General features: G+C 37.5%; 1 protein-coding gene across 1 annotated transcript in view; it reads right to left on the bottom strand.

Moving 5' to 3' along the window:
- LOC121379163 (group XIIA secretory phospholipase A2-like) overlaps positions 1-18,090 on the bottom strand; it is a 26,511-nt gene extending 8,421 nt beyond the window's left edge. The window contains exons 1-3 of the mRNA XM_041507659.1: positions 17,811-18,090; positions 3,445-3,512; positions 1,695-1,860 (exon numbers count right to left, since the gene is read on the bottom strand). Coding sequence (XP_041363593.1) covers positions 1,695-1,860; positions 3,445-3,512; positions 17,811-18,012 — 436 coding nt within the window. The 5' untranslated portion in view covers positions 18,013-18,090. The remainder of the gene's footprint in view (positions 1-1,694; positions 1,861-3,444; positions 3,513-17,810) is intronic.
- Between the last annotated feature and the right edge of the window lie 1,445 nt (positions 18,091-19,535).

Raw genomic sequence — 19,535 nt, 5'->3', positions numbered from 1 at the left:
CTATTTCGGTTATTGGGAACGGGAACTCTATTAACGTGCCCCTATCCAAAAGGTTCAGGCACGCCAGTGACTAACCCTGAGACGGGAGTTTGGGTTATTTGTATCGGGTGTGTGGGATGCTGCATATAAAAGATCCCTTGCTGGCGAATTGAAAAGCGTAATCCTTGACACAGCAGCTGTAGTTAGTCTCACCTCTAATTATCGAAGCGCTTCTTAATGATGTCTATCCAATGCCCTAATTACAATGTGTCGTGCGTCGTTAAATGGAACATTTCGTTCTCCCTTATTTCTCCGGGGTCGACCACGCTTTCTTCATACAGGACCTTCATAGCCTTGGGATGCTTGTCACGTACGGCGCAAATTCGACGTATACGTATACACATATATGGATTACCGACAAATTAACTCAAAATATAATACGTCACGCTTCTAAGTTCCAGATCGCCCAACTCAAAATATAATACGTCACGCTTCTAAGTTCCAGATCGCCTAACTCAAAATATAATACGTCACACCTCTAAGCTCCAATCGCCCAACTCAAAATATAATACTCACACCTCAAAGCTCCAGATCGCCTAACTCAAAATATAATACGTCACACCTCTAAGCTCCAGATCGCCCACCTCAAAATATAATACTCACACCTCTAAGTTCCAGATTGCCTAACTCAAAATATAATACTCACACCTCAAAGCTCCAGATCGCCTAACTCAAAATATAATACTCACACCTCAAAGCTCCAGATTGCCTAACTCAAAATATAATACTCACACCTCAAAGCTCCAGATCGCCTAACTCAAAATATAATACGTCACACCTCTAAGCTCCAGATCGCCCACCTCAAAATATAATACTCACACCTCTAAGTTCCAGATTGCCTAACTCAAAATATAATACGTCATACCTCTAAGCTTCAGATCGCCTAACTCAAAATATAATATTCACACCTTTAAGCTCCAGATCGCCTAACTCAAAACATAATACGTCATACATCTAAGCTCCAGATCGCCCAACTCAAAATATAATACTCACACATCTAAGCTCCAGATCGCCTAACTCAAAATATAATACGTCATACATCTAAGCTCCAGATCGCCTAACTCGAAATATAATACGTAACACCTCTAAGCTCCAGATCGCCTAACTCAAAATATAATACGTCACATCTCTAAGCTCCAGATTGCCTAACTCAAAATATGATACGTCACACCTCTAACCTTCAGATCGCCTAACTCAAAATTTAATACGTCACACCTCTAAGCTCCAGATCGCCCAACTCAAAATATAATACTCACATCTCTAAGTTCCAGATCGCCCAACTCAAAATATAATACTCAAATCAAATATATTTCTTGTGGGTTGTGTATTATTACTAACCTTTCTTACTAATGATTCACCCTATCATTTCATTTCAACTTATTTTCGTGCCTATATCCAATTAAGGTTTAAGCACTCTGTCTTGGGCACACACCTCAGCTATCTGGGCTGTCTGTCCAAGACAGTGGGTTAGTAGTTGTTCGTGGTTAGTGAGAGAAAAGAGGGTGTTGTGATCTTACACCTACCCACGGAGTCGTTAAAACTCGCTCTGGGTAGGAGCCGGTACCGGGCTGCGAACCCTGTATCTACCAGCCTTATATCCGATGGCTTAACCACAACACCACCGAGGTCGGTACTGCATACAGGTTTTGTCTTACCTTTAACGATGTCCTTGCTAAGAGAGCGTTTCATTTTATGACAGCTATCTTCGAGACACCTGTAGAAGGTTTTATCACATTTCTCTTTGTTCTTATTACAGGTGTCGTAGCATATGTCGTGCAAATTACAGCACCGCGTCATATCTGGCACCAGTGACGTATCCACCTGGGGTTTGAAACAGACAAGGAAAGGACTGATCTTTCAACAACTCCTCAACACATTTGACACGATATATATATATATGAGAGAGAGAGAGAGAGAGAGAGAGAGAGAGAGAGAGAGAGAGAGAGAGAGAGAGAGAGAGAGATAGCCCGGGAGCCCAGAGAGGTTTAATTAGCATTGCGAGTACAAAAGGTCTGAGGCCTGGAATATGTAGGTGTAGGCTGTGGGACCCCCAAACGGCCATTCTTAAGTGTCATCTCCTGTACCAATCCGAGGGGCCGCCCCTCAAAATACCCCAAATTTTAAGTTTAATTAGCATGGTTGAGTACACCAATCAAACCTACACCAAAATGTTCTCTGTTGATGTGCTAATTAAGATCCACCATTCTTAAGTGTCAGCTCCTGTACTTAGTCCACTTAAGAACGCCCCTAATTAGCACTAATTAGACGTTTAATTAGCATGGTTGAGTACATCAACGAAACTGATGCCAAAATATTCTTTAGGGTACCCTGACTAAGGATCAATGATTCTTAAGTGTCAAACCCTGTACCGAATCCACTTAAGAACGGGTCAAAGGTCACAATCCACCCAATTTCAGGTTAATTAGCATGGTTGAGTACATTTTAACGTTAGTTTCGTTGATGTACTCAACCATGCTAATTAACCTGAAATTGGGTGGATTGTGACCTTTGACCCGTTCTTAAGTGGATTCGGTACAGGTTTTGACACTTAAGAATCATTGATCCTTAGTCAGGGTACCCTAAAGAATATTTTGGCATCAGTTTCGTTGATGTACTCAACCATGCTAATTAAACGTCTAATTAGTGCTAATTAGGGGCGTTCTTAAGTGGACTAAGTACAGGAGCTGACACTTAAGAATGGTGGATCTTAATTAGCACATCAACAGAGAACATTTTGGTGTAGGTTTGATTGGTGTACTCAACCATGCTAATTAAACTTAAAATTTGGGGTATTTTGAGGGGCGGCCCCTCGGATTGGTACAGGAGAGGACACTTAAGAATGGCCGTTTGGGGGTCCCACAGCCTACACCTACATATTCCAGGCCTCAGACCTTTTGTACTCGCAATGCTAATTAAACCTCTCTGGGCTCCCAGTTTGAGAGAGAGAGAGAGAGAGAGAGAGAGAGAGAGAGAGAGAGAGAGAGAGAGAGAGAGAGAGAGAGAGAGAGAGAGAGAGAGAGAGACGGACGTTAGAGCATTGTAAGAAAATGAAAGCAGGTGATAGATCTAAATGTAAGATATAAAATACAAATGAGATTTTATTGCACACCTTATCCCCAGTCCCTTCATCGCGAAGAACGTCCAACGTGTCAAAAAACTGTTGAAAATTAGTAATAAAGCTGATGTTCCCAAAGAAAATTGTGAATTTCAAATATAATTATTATGGCATTTAAAACCCCAGTACAATGATAGTGAAATGTGTGGAGGAGGCATGTCCCCCGCGCCTCCCCCTTCCGTTCCGCAGCCCTTGTGAAATATGAAATCACGAGAAACTTTGCGGTTAGTAACTAATGAGTTGGTGACGTGTTATTTCGGAGAGGTGACAGCGGGTGAGCGGTGACTTACCATGAACCCATGCGAGCCGCATCCATTGTAAGACTTTGTGTGTCTAGGATTTGGAGATGGCTGTGCACCTGGAAAACAGAGTGGCATCTTAACTCGTGTTCAGTGTTCTTTAGAGCTGTCACGATATGACGATACAGTATCGCATCACGATACGAGGGAAACGATACGATACATCGATTCAGGACAGTTGTATCGCGATACAATACAATACATTCATACAGTTGCCAAAAAATATGTGTGTTCACTCTATGTCTGTATCATCTTAAAGGGTTTTCAGTACAGCAGGGAATGTTGTAACTGCCCAACGGTCTGCACTGAAACCTAAACATGTTAACAAGTTTTAAAAAAAACTTGAAATTCCATTGAACTGTACTCAATAAGCATGTTACGTTAATTTTTCTGAAGACTTCTCATTTGTATTTCGAAACATTCTAATTTCATTTTATTGTCAGGCGACAATAAAACTATCCTGTAATACAGCTTGTACCATTTCTTAAATTTTGATCACGGTTGTCATGGTTCATACACTTGAACTAAAGTTTAATTATCGATGACTGATATGAAAAGCTAAGCATCGCGATGCGTATCATGACACGAACAGATATCGGTATACGTATCGGATCGTGACCCAAGTATCGTTACAGCTCTAGTGTTCTTGCGATAAAATTGTCTTTCACGTGGAGTTTTATAAGGACCCGTTCGCAGTAATGATCTGTCAACATTCTCACAAGCTACAAAGAATACTTCTCTCCCAATTCCCGTCAGTGTAACAAATTTAGTGCCAGGTCCACTCGTTTGGATCCGCCCTTGGTTAGTAATAATTATAACCCCTCCTTCTTTCCCCAGTGTATGCTTATGGTACGCGACTCACCGCCATCCCAAGTTGTTCTTACAGGTGGGGTTTGATGGTCCTGTATGCATCTGTATGCAAGATATGGTCCGGACAAGAAAAAGTTAACAGACGGACGTATGGACGGACGGACGGGTTACGCCATACCATAATACGACCCATCATAGATGGGCTTATAATAAAACCGCAGGACATGAGTGAGTTGGTTACAGATAATAATATTTGCACCAATAAATATGCCACGTTACTATCGAGCTGCAGGTGGGTTTACTTCCCATACGCGTCTGTGTACGTCGAGTTATGGCCCCGAAGTCCAATTTAGTTAAGGAAAACACTAAAAATAAAATATGTAAAACCTGTAACTATTTATGCCAGCGATGACCGTGAAACATCCGGTACAAGTAATTGTATCGACAGACGTACGCCTATTCTCTCACTGGCGCTTCGGGCGCTGTCTCTTTCTCTTCTTTTCTGTTTGCTTTTCTTTTTGAAGTGACGATAACAGTTATAGCGCGCTATCATATGCAATAGTGTTCTTTAATACACCACGTGTGATGCTATACACAAACAGGCTGTGGTTTTGAATGAAATACTACACGTCGTAACCGTCTCATAAACAAACAATATAGTCGAGATGAATGAATGATTGTTTAACGAAACCTCACCACAAAAAATACATCGGCTGTTGGGTATATAGTCGAGACATGTATACCAAGGGCCTAATTCACAAATCTCTCTTAGTCTCTACTAGACAACAAAACATCCTCTTTGCAAGTCTTTTAGCACTGCACTGCGAGATCGCAAAGTGACGAGAGTTGAGTGAATTAGGCCCCAGACATGTATGTAGTCACTTTTCTCCCTTCACATTTATATATTTACGACTCATAAATATGGTGAAGTTGTTCACGAAACAAATTATCACCACACAAAAACAAAAACCCACCACAATTAACAACAACAAACCCCACCACAATTAACAACAACAAACCCCACCACAATTAATAACAAACAATTAACAACAACAAACCCCACCACAATTAACAACAAACCAAACCATAATTAACAACAAACCCCACCACAATTAACAACAACAAACCCCACCACAATTAACAACAAACCCCACCACAATTAACAACAACAAACCCCACCACAATTAACAACAACAAACCCCACCACAATTAACAACAAACCCCACCACAATTAACAACAAACCCCACCACAATTAACAAAAACAAACCCCACCACAATTAACAACAACAAACCCCCACCACAATTAACAACAACAAACCCCACCACAATTAACAACAAACCCCACCACAATTAACAAAAACAAACCCCACCACAATTAACAACAACAAACCCCCACCACAATTAACAACAACAAACCCCACCACAATTAACAACAAACCCCACCACAATTAACAAAAACAAACCCCACCACAATTAACAACAACAAACCCCCACCACAATTAACAACAAACCCCACCACAATTAACAACAACAAACCACACCACAATTAACAAAAACAAACCACACCACAATTAACAACAACAAAAACAAACCCCACCACAATTAACAACAACAAACCCCACCACAATTAACAACAAATAAGTGACCTCCGTAGTCCAGTGGATAAGCTGCTGGACAATCAAGCTGATGACAGTGGTTCAAATCCCGTCAAAGCTTTCTCATCTATCACCCTCTGCCTACCATTACAACTTCCCAATTTCTCCCACGATTTCAATCTGTTTCGACCCTTTATGTTACTTTCCTCCGACTCTTCTTATGAGCTGTCCACACCATCGCCTTCCTGTCTCAACTTTCTCTACAGGTGCAGTCTCTGTGTATTTCCTTGCACCCACCTGGCATCCTCGTCCTCTGCTGCTAATAAAGCTGGTCTGACCCACGGCACTGACTAACGACCACCGGTAGTAGGGGAGCATAGTAGGTAGTTACAACTGTTTCTTAACAATGCCAGAAGTAACTACTGAACACTTTCCGAAGTGGTCAGACTAAGCCCACAGCTAAAAGCTGATGGGAAATGACAGGTGTGTAGCACAGATAGCCACAAGAGAAAAGCACACGTTGCGGTGGGAGAGACAAGGACTGGGATGTGGAGGTGGACAGTGAAAGAAGTTGAAAGATAGGAGTTGCCAGATCGGGAAGAAATGAGATGGAATTCAAAGCAGTAAAAGGGGGCAGTGCGATAATAATAATAATAATAATAATAATAATAATTTAAAACATCCCAAAACCAACGATGGTATCTATCGCTGTTTTGAGGGTGATAAATATTACTGTGGAAATATTATCTTGTAAAGAAATACGCAGATGAACATTCAAGCCGTTTTGTACCAAAGAAGAAATCAACCCCAAGGATTACTAGTATTCCCATCAACAACTGTACTTTGTTTTTTAGTATTGTGTTTCCACGTCTCTGTTGGCCATAGCAGTTCGCTTAGTCTCCGAGAACCAAACAAAGTGTTGCCGTTCACTGAATCGAGTGTTTGGGCCCTACAGCAACTCAGTATTTACTATTATCCTGTTCAATTATTTAGACCCAAAGTTTTTGGCAAATGTTACGTTTATTTCCTATTCGATATTTGTTTTCTTTGCATTTACATGAAAACCAAACCCAAACCCTGACAGGTTTTATATACAAATCATCATATAAAATGCACGAAGTTGACTTAATTCCACTTTTTAAAAATCTCTGTGTCTTTTGAATGCACGTTATTTCTCCTATGAATAACTAAAGTCATTTGCATATCAAAACATTGGGATCTGAGGCTACGTGAAGGCCATTATAGCTTGTTTCACTAAATCAAGGTTATTATTGTTTTGCATTGTGTAACAGCATTGTCTAATCTTTCCGTTAAACATAAATGTAAACAAACAGAACAGGTAACCCTTTCTTGTAGGTGCATTATATTTAATAAATTTAGCTAATGTATTATGTATTTTTATTTTATTATATCAATTATATATTAGCATACCATACCTAACCTAACACAACTGAGGTGTAGCACAGTAATAAACACAAATCACCTCACACACCGCAGGAATGTGCTTTCCAAATTTATAAATAAATTTAATACAGGGCCGGACCCAGAAGACCAGCGGGGGGGGGGGGGGGGGATAAAATGTCAAAGGCCACCAACATCAAATAATAATAAAAATGTTATTTAATTTGCCTCTAAATTGGGAACTCATACGTATATATATATATATATATATATATATATATATATATATATATATATATATATATATATATATATATATATATATATATAGTATTTAGGGTGGTGCTAGGGGCTGGGGTTTGGGGATTGGGTGTTACATTTGTAATGCGAAAAACCAAAGGGCTATTGTTCGGACTCGTATGGGTTCAACCACTTTTTCATCCCGCAGACACAGCCCTGAATGTTCAAAATACGATAGCATTGCTTGGTCAATAACATCATTATTTCGATCTATGACTGCACGTGCTATTGTAGCAATGTGTAAACCACGTAAAATACAAGTTAGGTAGGGTATATAAATTCATTGAAAATGTATTAGTCGACATTCTTGTTATTGTTATTTGAGGAAAAATATGGGTAAATCGAAAAACACTTCAGTTGATGTAAAATCGTGTATTAAGAACGTTTTCGATTATTTTGAAGATGAATATCAGCGCGGTAGACCTAGGTATGCTTCTTATCGAATTGTCGACCGAGTTGCCGCTGCACTTAAAGTTTCGGTTTCAACAGTAAAAAGAACTGTGAAAAATCTAAACTCTACGAATCCAAGCACAGAAATCACTGTTAAAAAACGCGACCGAAAACTCATCGATTTATTTGATAAAGATGTTATTAGACGACGAGCATACAGATTTTATAGAGAGGGCGAATTACCTACATTACATAAGATTAATCCATGACCTCGATTTTAAATACCAACATATGTCTACAACCGGAAAAGTGATTTTTGAGGACGCCAATATATCAGACAGGAGACCGTCCTATCTCCATGAAATATCCAGTTTACGAGAACAGGGGTATTTAATAGTGTATCAAGATGAGACCTGGGTGAATGTCAACCACACAACATCCCACCACTGGACAGATATCCACCCGGGCACAAGTACCGCCAATCACCTGCCGAAATCAGACGCTGCTGATCGAGTTCCTAAATTCTGTTCGGTGACTGGGAAGGGAAAAAGACTTATTATTTGTCATGCTGGCTGTGATAAATATGGAATGATAGATGGCTGTGAATTGATCTTTGAGGCTAAAAAAACAGACGGAGACTATCATGGTGAGATGAATCATGAAAATTTCATCAAATGGTTTTGAAGAACAACTTATGCCTTCTCTACCAGAACCTTCTGTTATCGTCATGGATAACGCAAGCTACCACAACAAATTAACTGAGATTACACGATGTCCTGCACTAAACGCTAAAAAGGAAGAAATTCAGTCGTGGCTACGAAACAAAAATATACCTTTTGAGAGTAACATGACAAAGCCAGTTCTTTATGAACTTGTGAAAAGTAACAAATGTGCAAAGCAGTTTGTTACTGATGATATTGCTGAACGCCATGGGCACTTGTGTCTAAGACTGCCGCCAAGACATTCTGAACTCAATCCGACAGAACTGATCTGGAGTCAAGTCAAAGGGCACATAGCTCGTCATAATGATGGTAAAATGACCACGGTGCGGAGAGAACTTGCACATGCATTGAACTCTGTCACACCAACACACTTCTCTGACGCAGTTAAACATGTAATAAAGATCGAAGAAGATTTTAGAAAACAAAATAGTTTTATAAGAAATAAAATACCCCCTGTGATAGTCCCCCTTAACGAAGATAGTGATGAAGAAATGAGTTCGTCGACTGATTAAGTTATTTCTCCATACCCATCAGGAGTATTACTTTAATGTATGTATGAACTCTTTAACACCAAAAACAATTTATTTCCATATCATTCACTATCAAACAACCCAACCTATAAACTAATCGACTAGAAATGCATATAGACTACACATACATACGAGAGAAATGTTTATTTAAGGACACACTCAACGCATTTGATATACGTTTATGTGGCGTCAGACAAAACGGTTAAGGAGCATTATGACAGTGAGAAAGAAACTCGCTACCACCACATGGGCCAGTGTTTCCGATAAGCAATTTTGATAAGCAATAAGGGACGTTTTATATGCACCATCCCATAGACAGGATAGCACATACCACAGCCTTTATACATCAGTTGTGGTGCACAGGCTGGAACTAGACACAACCCAATGGGTCCACCATGTGGGATCGATCAGTCGACCTACAATGAGCGAACGCTTTACCTCTGAGCTACGTCCCGCTCCTTATACAAAAGAAGCCTTAAGTGGGGTTGGGGTTGTGCAGAGGGTCACACCTCCACCAATCGCATGCATACCATATTCTTCTCTCTCTCTCCCTATAACCATATAACCATAGATTAAAATATGTGGAGTGCGTCGTTACATAAATGACGTGTGTGTGTGTGTGTGTCTCTCTCTCTCTCTCTCTCTCTGTCTCTCTCTCTCTCTCTCTCTCTCTCTCTCTCTCTCTCTCTCTCTCTCTCTCTCTCTCTCTCTCTCTCCCTTCAGCGCGCGCGCTTGTGTATTCCACAATATAATTATAATATTTGATACATTTTTTTTTTTCAAACTGAGGTTTTGTCACTTGAACTCCCCACCTGAATCCGCGCCTGCTTCATGTTTACAGATATTTTCTTAAATATAGGTCATACTACGATTTGTGCGGATAGGACGATAGAACCGAACATTAGTTTGAAACGCACTATAGAATGATGCTTTTGATATGCAAATGACCTTAGTTATTTATAGGAGAAATAACGTGCATTCAAAAGACACAGAGATTTTTAAAAAGTGGAATTAAGTCAACTTCGTGCATTTTATATGATGATTTGTATATAAAACCTGTCGGGGTTTGGGTTTGTTTTCATGTAAATGCAAAGAAAACAAATATCGAATAGGAAATAAACGTAACATTTGCAAAAAACTTTGGGTCTAAATAATTGAACAGGATAAATAGTTATTGAAATACGTGTCAAACGTGCCATGGTATTTTCAGCTGACTTGTCCCATTGGACAAGTTGTTAGATCAGTGTTCTTGTCCTACACCTAAAACAGACTGTGCCGGACGTACAGTTTTGCGTGACAATTAATTGGGCATTCATTTTTCTGTATCGATGCCTCGGTTGTACGTTTAAAGTTACGAACTTAAATGCCATTTGGAAAGTTAGAATCCAGCTAAAATAAACTTTATGTTCAGCTTAAAATACATATTCATCGTTGGTGAAAATTCACCATTCTTTTTTTTAGGCACATTCGCAAGATGTTGTCGGAGGGGGAGCAAAGTCATCGAAAAGTCAACTTTGTATCGTTGCGAATGACGTTTGTAAGCTGCGGAAAGCCTTGTCAGTAGTATGCGTCGTTTTCCCATTAGTCCCATGATTGTTACTGTTTGTCATTCAGATTAGCACACCTTAATACCTTTTCAACAACTAATGATAAAAATATGCTTATTACGAAAATTTTGGCACCATCGGCGACAATCGAATATTTTTGAACGTTGGGGGTTGTAATATAGTCGTCTTTTTTCGTTCGCTCGACGACTACACGTTTAGGCCAGCTGTCACTATCAATGATACTGTCATCTGTAGATCACTATTGGTACCGTACAGCTTCTTCTCGAGTGTTGTTGTAGTTGTCCAATAGTATCCCTCAACTACTGTACATTTTTGCAGTCTTGGATGACGTGTTCGGTCGTCTGTTCTGCTGCTCCACAGCAGAACATGGGAGAGGGCACTAGCCGGGATCTCTTATGCATGTGCATATATGGCGTATTTGAAACAATAAAATTATTTAAATTTGTCGATGCCGTTGTTTTGTCCAGTATAAACGAATGGATATCTGGGCTATGCATAAGCATTGGAAGATTTCAGCATCGGGGGGGGGGGGGGGGGGGGGGGGGGGGGGGGGGGGGGGGGGGGGGGGGAAGGAGGATTAAATGTGAGGTCATGTTATCCCGAGTAACCTGACGGTAAGAGAGCTGGACCTACATTTGGACAGTTAGCGCTCTCTAACCGTCAGAGACCAACCTATATAAATGATGCGCAGTCTTTGCCTACCAAACGATAGTCAAATATTCCCGCTCTAATACAACAACAATCCTATGTTTGACGTCAAATACCTTTACATCGATCATTTTCGAAGTTCACATAGTAATCACTAATACACACACTACAGGAAAGAAAGAAAGAAGTGTTTTATTTAACGACGCACTCAACACATTTTATTTACGGTTATATGGCGTCAGACATATGGTTAAGGACCACACAGATTTTTTTTTAGAGGAAACCCGCTGTCGCCACATAGGCTACTCTTTTACGACAGGCAGCAAGGGATCTTTTATTTGCGCTTCCCACAGGCAGGATAGCACAAACCATGGCCTTTGTTGAACCAGTTATGGATCACTGGTCGGTGCAAGTGGTTTACACCTACCCATTGAGCCTTCCGGAGCACTCACTCAGGGTTTGGAGTCGGTATCTGGATTAAAAATGCCATGCCTCGACTGGGATCCGAACCCAGTACCTCCCAGCCTGTAGACCGATGGCCTGCCACGACGCCACCGAGACCGGTCACACTACAGGAAGAAACTTGACAAATGTCCGTCTATCTCTCTTACCGCCACAGTACTCGGGCTATTGTCATCACTGTATGTTTCTCTTTGTAGTCGAATATTTCCACATTATGGATAATTGGTTTGTGTGAAAAACAAAAACAAACCCCACAATATTTTCCTTCAAAATCCATATTATGATCGCCTTTCAACTGGGGAGAATTGGCGGCAGTGTCCCCCCCCCCCCCCCCCCCCTCTCTCTTCCGCTTTCCACGCCAGTATGCTACTATGCTGTCAATAAAATATATGTTGTACTGTGAGGCCATCCATGAAGTACATACACACGAACTGATTTTCCAACCCATCCTTTTGTACGGTTGATCATTCCCCCACCCAAACGAACGGGCGTACATCGTTTTTTCAGACTTAAAAAGGACATTGGATTTAGCGAACACCCTCCCCTTCGTACATAATCGTGCGCGACCCCCCTTACCCCTCAATGTGTGCGTACGTCATGAAGAGCCTCATTTTAAATGCTATACTTGAATAGGCTATAGATATGTAGTCATGTATAAATTATAAGTGAGCCATTCCCATGAACTTCCCTAAAACATTTTTTTTAAATGTTGCCTAAAAGGTTTTTTTAATATTACAAATTACAAATAAAGTTAGAACGATTTCTTAATTCAAAACCAAACTTTATAACCACTGTGTATAATTAAAAAAACAAATGCATGTACATATATATATTATGAGATTCACACCAACTGCACCGTATAAGGGAAACAACTCCATATTACATACAAGTTTAAATCAACAGAGGTTATCTTTCGTTGATTGGATTCGTCTAGACGTGTTGTTTATCGACCACTACAACAATTCTAAAATAAAGAAGGTATACTCACCATTTTTTTTTATTTTTTTTTTAATAAAGTTTATTAACCCCAGAAAACAAATATAGTTGTGCCAGGGTTGGGGCCCTGGTATCGCTACTTTACAATCATTTAATATGTTAAACATTGTACATTATATATATACACACACACACACACACACACACACACACACACACACACACACACACACATACACACATAACATCAATCAAACAGTAATAATGGACATAGATAATACATGTAAAACATAGTTCATTAGTTTTATGGGGTTAACAGAGAAGCTAGAAATAATAGAGATAAAGACAAGGAAGGAGAGAAAGAAAGAAGATTGAAAGATTGAAGGAAAGGAAAATTAAATTAACTTAAAGGATAAATTGCAATAGAAAATAGTACATGTATCATTATTATTATTATCACCACCACTACCGTCATTACCATTACCATTACTACTACTGTATTTTTATTTCACACATATAGGGATAATGTATAAGATGTAATTTAAATTAAAATCAAAACAGAATAGTAAAAGAAGATAGAAAAAAAAAAAAAGAGTGCTTGGAAGGGTAAGAAAGATGTTGTGTATGGAAGAGAAGAAAAAACATTTAAAGAAGGCAGTATTGTTGTGAAAAACAATTAAGGTTTGCTTTGGACGGAATCTATTTCCAGATAAGCTAAATTTCTGCTTTGTTCTGTTGGTAAAAAGTGGTATTGTTAAGTTTCATTCAATAAAAAGGTCAAGCCAAGGATTCCATTTTTTATCGAAAGTTTCATAGCTACAATTTGTTTTAAAGAATATATTTTTCGATATCAAATTTAGTTTTTAACATATTTTTAACGCTATTTATATTTTTTTAAAAAAAATTCTGTATTTTCATACTGTAGATATAATACTTGATATTTATAGTTAACCAATTTATGAAGCTACTGTTTTTGTTATTAGTTATCCCAAATATGACCATATCTTTGCTGAAATTGATTTCGTTTCTTGTTTACATAAAATCCATGACTTTACTTCTTTTTATAAATTATGAACTTTGTCACACTTAAAAAATAAATGTATTAGTGTTTCTGGATAACTGCTACAAAAGCTACAAGCATTAGAATCAATATAATGAATCATATGTAAGAATTTGTTAGTCGCCAGGATTCTGTGCAGAATTCTATATTGAAACCATGCTAAGGATGAATCTTTCATGCTATGGAAAGGGAGAGTATAAAACATTTCCCATTCCTGTATATTATATATAAACCTCTCATTTGCATATTTTATTTGTGCTTTTGGTATTATTATTCTAGTATTTAGTATATCGTATATGTTTGCAGCCACTTTTGTCGTTTAACAACATGCTTAGTTTAAATGGGAAAATGGGATTTTTTAATGATGTAAAAATATCATCCGTTAAGTTATGTATAAAGGATTTAGTAGCATTTATTAATGAAGCATATTGCAAAAAATTTGTAGGTATGCAATATTTTGCAATGAAATCTGTGTATTTTAGGAAGTCTTCTTGTTCATTCAATAGATCACCTATAAACATGATACCAGTTTTAAGATATTTTTTATATATAAAAGTTTTTTTTATCTATACATATTTTACTGTTGTACCAAATATTAATACCTAAAATGTCATCTATATTATGTGGTTGTTGTTTTGGTTGTATCTGTAACCATCTGTGTAATGTATCTCTCCAAAATTTGTTTAGTATTCGTTCAAGTTTAAAAGTAATGAAATAGTCGCCATGTATAATTAAATTGAGTATTGATATACCTGTAATAGATTTAAAGAGATTAGTCCACTTTGGGTTATTAATAATCATTCGTCGAATCCATGCATTTTTAAGTGCTATAATGTAATTAGTTACGTTTATCATTTTAATTCCGCCATCTTTATAGTTTTGAGTTATTAAACTGCGTGCTAACTTTTCAGTACCCTTGTGCCAAATAAATTTAAAGAATAATGTGTTTAAATATTTGATTAGTGGTTCACTTGGGTTAGGTAAAGCTATAAATAGGTGTATTATTTTAGGAATTATTAAACGTTTTAGAACAGTTATCCTTCCTAAAACAGTTAGCTGGTATTTTGGTTAACTTTTCCATTTCTATTATTTTCGATTCATAGTTTACTTCAATAATTTGGTCTAAATTTACTGAAAAGTTGATACCCAATAAAGTAAACTGATCTGAGTCCCATTCTAATTTCCATCTGGCATGGTGAAATACTTCCTTTGAATATTTTTCACTTCCTATCCAAATAGCTTATGATTTAGAATAATTTATTTTGAGGCCAGATACTTCTGCATAATAGTCTAAAATTGACAGTGTATTGTGTAGAGATTCTGGAGAGCCATCAAGAATAAAACTAGTATCATCTGCATATTGTGATATTAAATATTCCTCTCCATCTATAGTGATACCTTTAATATTAGGTGAATTTCTAACTATGATGCCGAGGATTTCAACACATAAAATAAATATATACGGAGATAAGGGATCGCCTTGCCTACAGCCTCTTTCTAATTTAAATGGTTCAGAGAGAAATCCATTTTGTATTATACTTGATCGGGAATTATTATACAGTGTTTTAATCCAGTTTTTAATTGACGTTTTAAAGTTAAACATATCAAGTGTTTTATGTATAAAAGACCAGGATATTGAATCAAAAGCTTTTTCAAAATCAATTAATAGTAGTAGTCCCGGAATGTCATTCATTTCGGTGTAAAACATGATATCGTATATTAATCTTGTATTTTCCCTTTATAAACCCAGTTTGATCTGTGTTAATTATTTTATCAAGAACCCTTTTTAATTCTATTTGCAATACAGCCAGAGGCCATTTTATAAGTACAATTTAGAAGAGTTATAGGCCGCCAATTTTTAAAGAATTCTTTAGGTTTATTTGGTTTAGGAATACATGTTATAATACCTAACTTTTGTATGTTAGACATTTCTTTAATACTGTAACTATAATTAATAGACCGAACTATAAACTGTCCAACATCATTCCAGAATTTTTTTTTTAATTCAGCTGTAAACCCATCCGATCATTGTCATTTTTCATATTTTTAAGTAAAGTTAATACTTCTAAATATGATATTTCACCCTCTAGTTCCTCTGCTTCCATGTCTGTCAAGATATTAAATTTAAATTGAGACATTATTTCTGTGATGTCCTTATTCTTTTTTGCAGATGATGCGGAGTATAAATTTTGATAAAAATAATAATTTTGTTTTAGAATCTCATCTTGATCATTAATTTCTGTTCCATTTTCTAACTGTAATTTTGATATCAGTTTACTGTAATAATTTCTAGATTCTAAATTACAAAAATATTTTGATGGTTTTTCGCCTTCTTCGATCCATTTAGATCTTGATCTTATATAAGAACCTTTAAGTTTTTCTTGTCTCAGTTCTAATAATTCTCTTTTTTTACTTTCAGTAGTATCTAAGTCGAACATATCCTCATCTTCTTCTAGTGCTTTGATTTCGTCACATATTTTTTGTTCTAATTCATTATGTTTTTTCTTTTTGTAAGCAGAAAAAGCTATTGTTTTACCCCTTATTTCCATAAGTAATGTTTCTAAAACAAAGTTGACTATTTATTACAAATTGTATTTCATCGTTTGGAACCATATTTAGATTTTTGAAATCATATACTGGTACAGCATACTGACATTTTACTTTAATAATTATTTCTTTTACGACATTTACATAATCTCTGTTGGTTAATAATGAATTATTAAATTTCCAAAGTCCTCTGCCTTTCTTTATTGGATTGAAAGTTAACAATAGAACTACTTCTGAATGGTCTGATCTATAACTATTTTCAAGTAAAACATTTTCAACAAAAGACATTAAGTTACAGGGGCGTCGGAAGCAAATTAATATTGGGGAGGCTGATGTCGACCGAGCGAAGCGAGGGAGTGCTAGAGGGGTCTGGGGGCATGCTCCCCCTAAACAAAATTGAATTCTAGATGCCATTTCCTGCATTCTGCTACATTTAAGATACAACTTTAGTAGGTATCTCATACATATTTTTGTAGCAAAAGTACTGGTAAAAAAGCGTATTTCACCGATAATTTTATGACAATGAAAAAGTTTGTCTGATTTTGATTTGTATGAGGTCTCACCATCTGTACCCTTTTCTTTGACATATTTGGAAGTGTGCAAAATGCAAATACCATTTTACATGTGTGTAAACTGTTTTAGAATGTATTACAAAATAATAAACAAACAACATAGTACAGTCAGTTGTTGCTATATGAAGCCAGGGTATTGAATCACCTTATAAAGTGATGAAAACATGGGCCAAGTGACATAACTCAATTTAGCTTTTAAATTATAACTGTCCTCCTACATACCAATACAAGTTACTAAATGATAGCCTATATCATTTAGTAGCTTGGCCTGGGCTTTGACTCAAATTACATTATCTAATTAAAATGTTACTAACGAGATTAATCACTACATTGCACAGGGCGCTTGTAATGTTTACCCAAATTATGTCCCGATCCCGACCTCACACCCAAAAATTAAAGGTGTTTTTTGTTTTGTTTTGTTTCGTTTAAATATTGGGGCGGCGGACGCCGCCCCTGTCGCCCCAGTTCCGACGCCACTGGGTTATTGGACAAGAAATAGTCTAAGCGAGCTCGTTTAAATGTTTATCTTTAAACATTAAACATTAAATGTGTACTTCTCTAAACGGATCCTTAAGATCAAGTGTGTCTACATATTCCAAAAGCTTTTTCTGCGATTATGGATGGTTGACGTTTACATAATTCTTAGTGTCTAATGTTTGGTTTAATACTTGATTAAAATTTCCACATAATATATAACTTTCGTTTTCGAAATCTTCAATATATTCTAGAATATTTTGAAAAAAATTAGGATCATCTATATTAGGTTCGTATATATTCACAAGGGTAATTCTTTCACCTTCTATAGTCATACTCACCATTTTTACACCTGTATCTACAGCCGTCTGCTTCTCCGGTGAAATCTAGAATTAAATCGGCCACATTGCTCAGTCCCTGTAATAAATTATCAAACCCCGAAGTCCAGTTATCGCGTTTGTTATTGTTTTCCGCATCACAAGCGACGAAATTATTTATGAGATAGACTGAAACAAATAGGTCCATATAATACGTTGCTTTCATCGTTAAACTGAACCGTGCAATATCCTAGTACAGATGTATCGAATACATAACTTCAAAGCCGGAACCAAACATGAGTGAACAGTGTTGTTATTTTATTGGTTGATGAAAAAGGACACGTCGCGGTAACATTTTGCGGGAAATTCAAAGGTGTCAACATCGGACATTCTGCATAAATTAATCTTGCATATTTTCGCGATATGAACCACTCCTAACGGGTCGTTGCACGATGAAGGCGCTTATGTAGAGCAATGATACAATATTTAATAATGTTCCGAACATAACCCTTTATAGAACAATAAAAAAAAACCCATGTGCCTATAAACAATAAGCACGTTTTTTTTTTCTTCTGGGTTTTGTTTTTTGTTTTTTTGTTGTTGTTGTTGGGTTGTTTTTGGTTGTTTTTTTTTTGGGGGGGGGGGGGGGGGTTGTAAAAAAACAAGCAAAGTTAAGACATTAACCAAACCTGGGACACCATACAGCGAATGGCCAGAGACGGGGAGAAATGGAGAAATTTCGTTGCTGTCGGGCAGTAAGTAAAAAAACAAGCGTTAACAGGCATGCATTAGAGGATCATTAAAATTCTAAATATGCTATACATAGATGATAGGCGTGGCGAAGCAGGCGTGTATGTGTGTGTGTGGGGGGGGGGGGGGGGCACAGAGGGGGCGTGTGCACCCCATTTTTTTAAATTGGGTGGGAAAAGATATGTCTTATTTTTAATACATTTTCCGGGGGAACATATCTCAATCCTTCCCCTCCCCATAAACTTCGCTCACCATCCCCTACTAAAATTCCCGCACACGGGTCTCGACAGTTAAACTGACCTCATTAAAATACGTTTATCTAATTATTTATCATGAAGAGAAGTCATCAACTATATATGCAAATGGTCATATTTCAACAGGGATAGTGTACTTAATCACTTTATTGCACTGACATAATTAAACATTCAGAGACTTTAAATACAGAAACTTACGTTATTAGTTTGGTAAAAAAAATAAAAATAATAATAATAAATAACAACCAAAACAGAATACACTCTACTGAATAGTTTTTCTTGGCACTAGGAAAGAAAGAAATGTTTTATCTAACGACGCACTCAACACATTTTATTTACGGGTATATGGCGTCAGACATATGGTCTACAGAGATATTGAGAGGAAACCCGCTGTCGCAACTTCATGGGCTATATAAAAAAAAGAGATCGGAATCTAGACAGAAAAATAGAGATTGTGTTCTAGTAAGTATGATTTTGTCCCCCAGACCCCCCCCCCCCCCCCCCCCCCCCCCCCCCCCCCCCCCCCCCCCCCCCCCCCCCCCCCCGACAGCCCTGGATTGTATTTTTGTTTATATTAGATATGACCGTTGCTACCTAGTCATCACCTAGGAGCAGCCAGTCGGATGTTTTTAAATTGTTATCACACGTATGATATCATGATGTGTTAACATTGTTATCAAAACACTAACGGGTGTTTAAGAAAGTTCAAGGAATGACCAACTAGCACAAAGAGTTCACCCAATTT

The sequence above is a fragment of the Gigantopelta aegis genome, chromosome 8 (genome assembly GCF_016097555.1).
Source record: "Gigantopelta aegis isolate Gae_Host chromosome 8, Gae_host_genome, whole genome shotgun sequence".
Classification (NCBI taxonomy): domain Eukaryota; kingdom Metazoa; phylum Mollusca; class Gastropoda; order Neomphalida; family Peltospiridae; genus Gigantopelta; species Gigantopelta aegis.
Note: the sequence above shows the minus strand (reverse complement) of the source record. Positions and strands in the feature narration are given on the sequence as shown.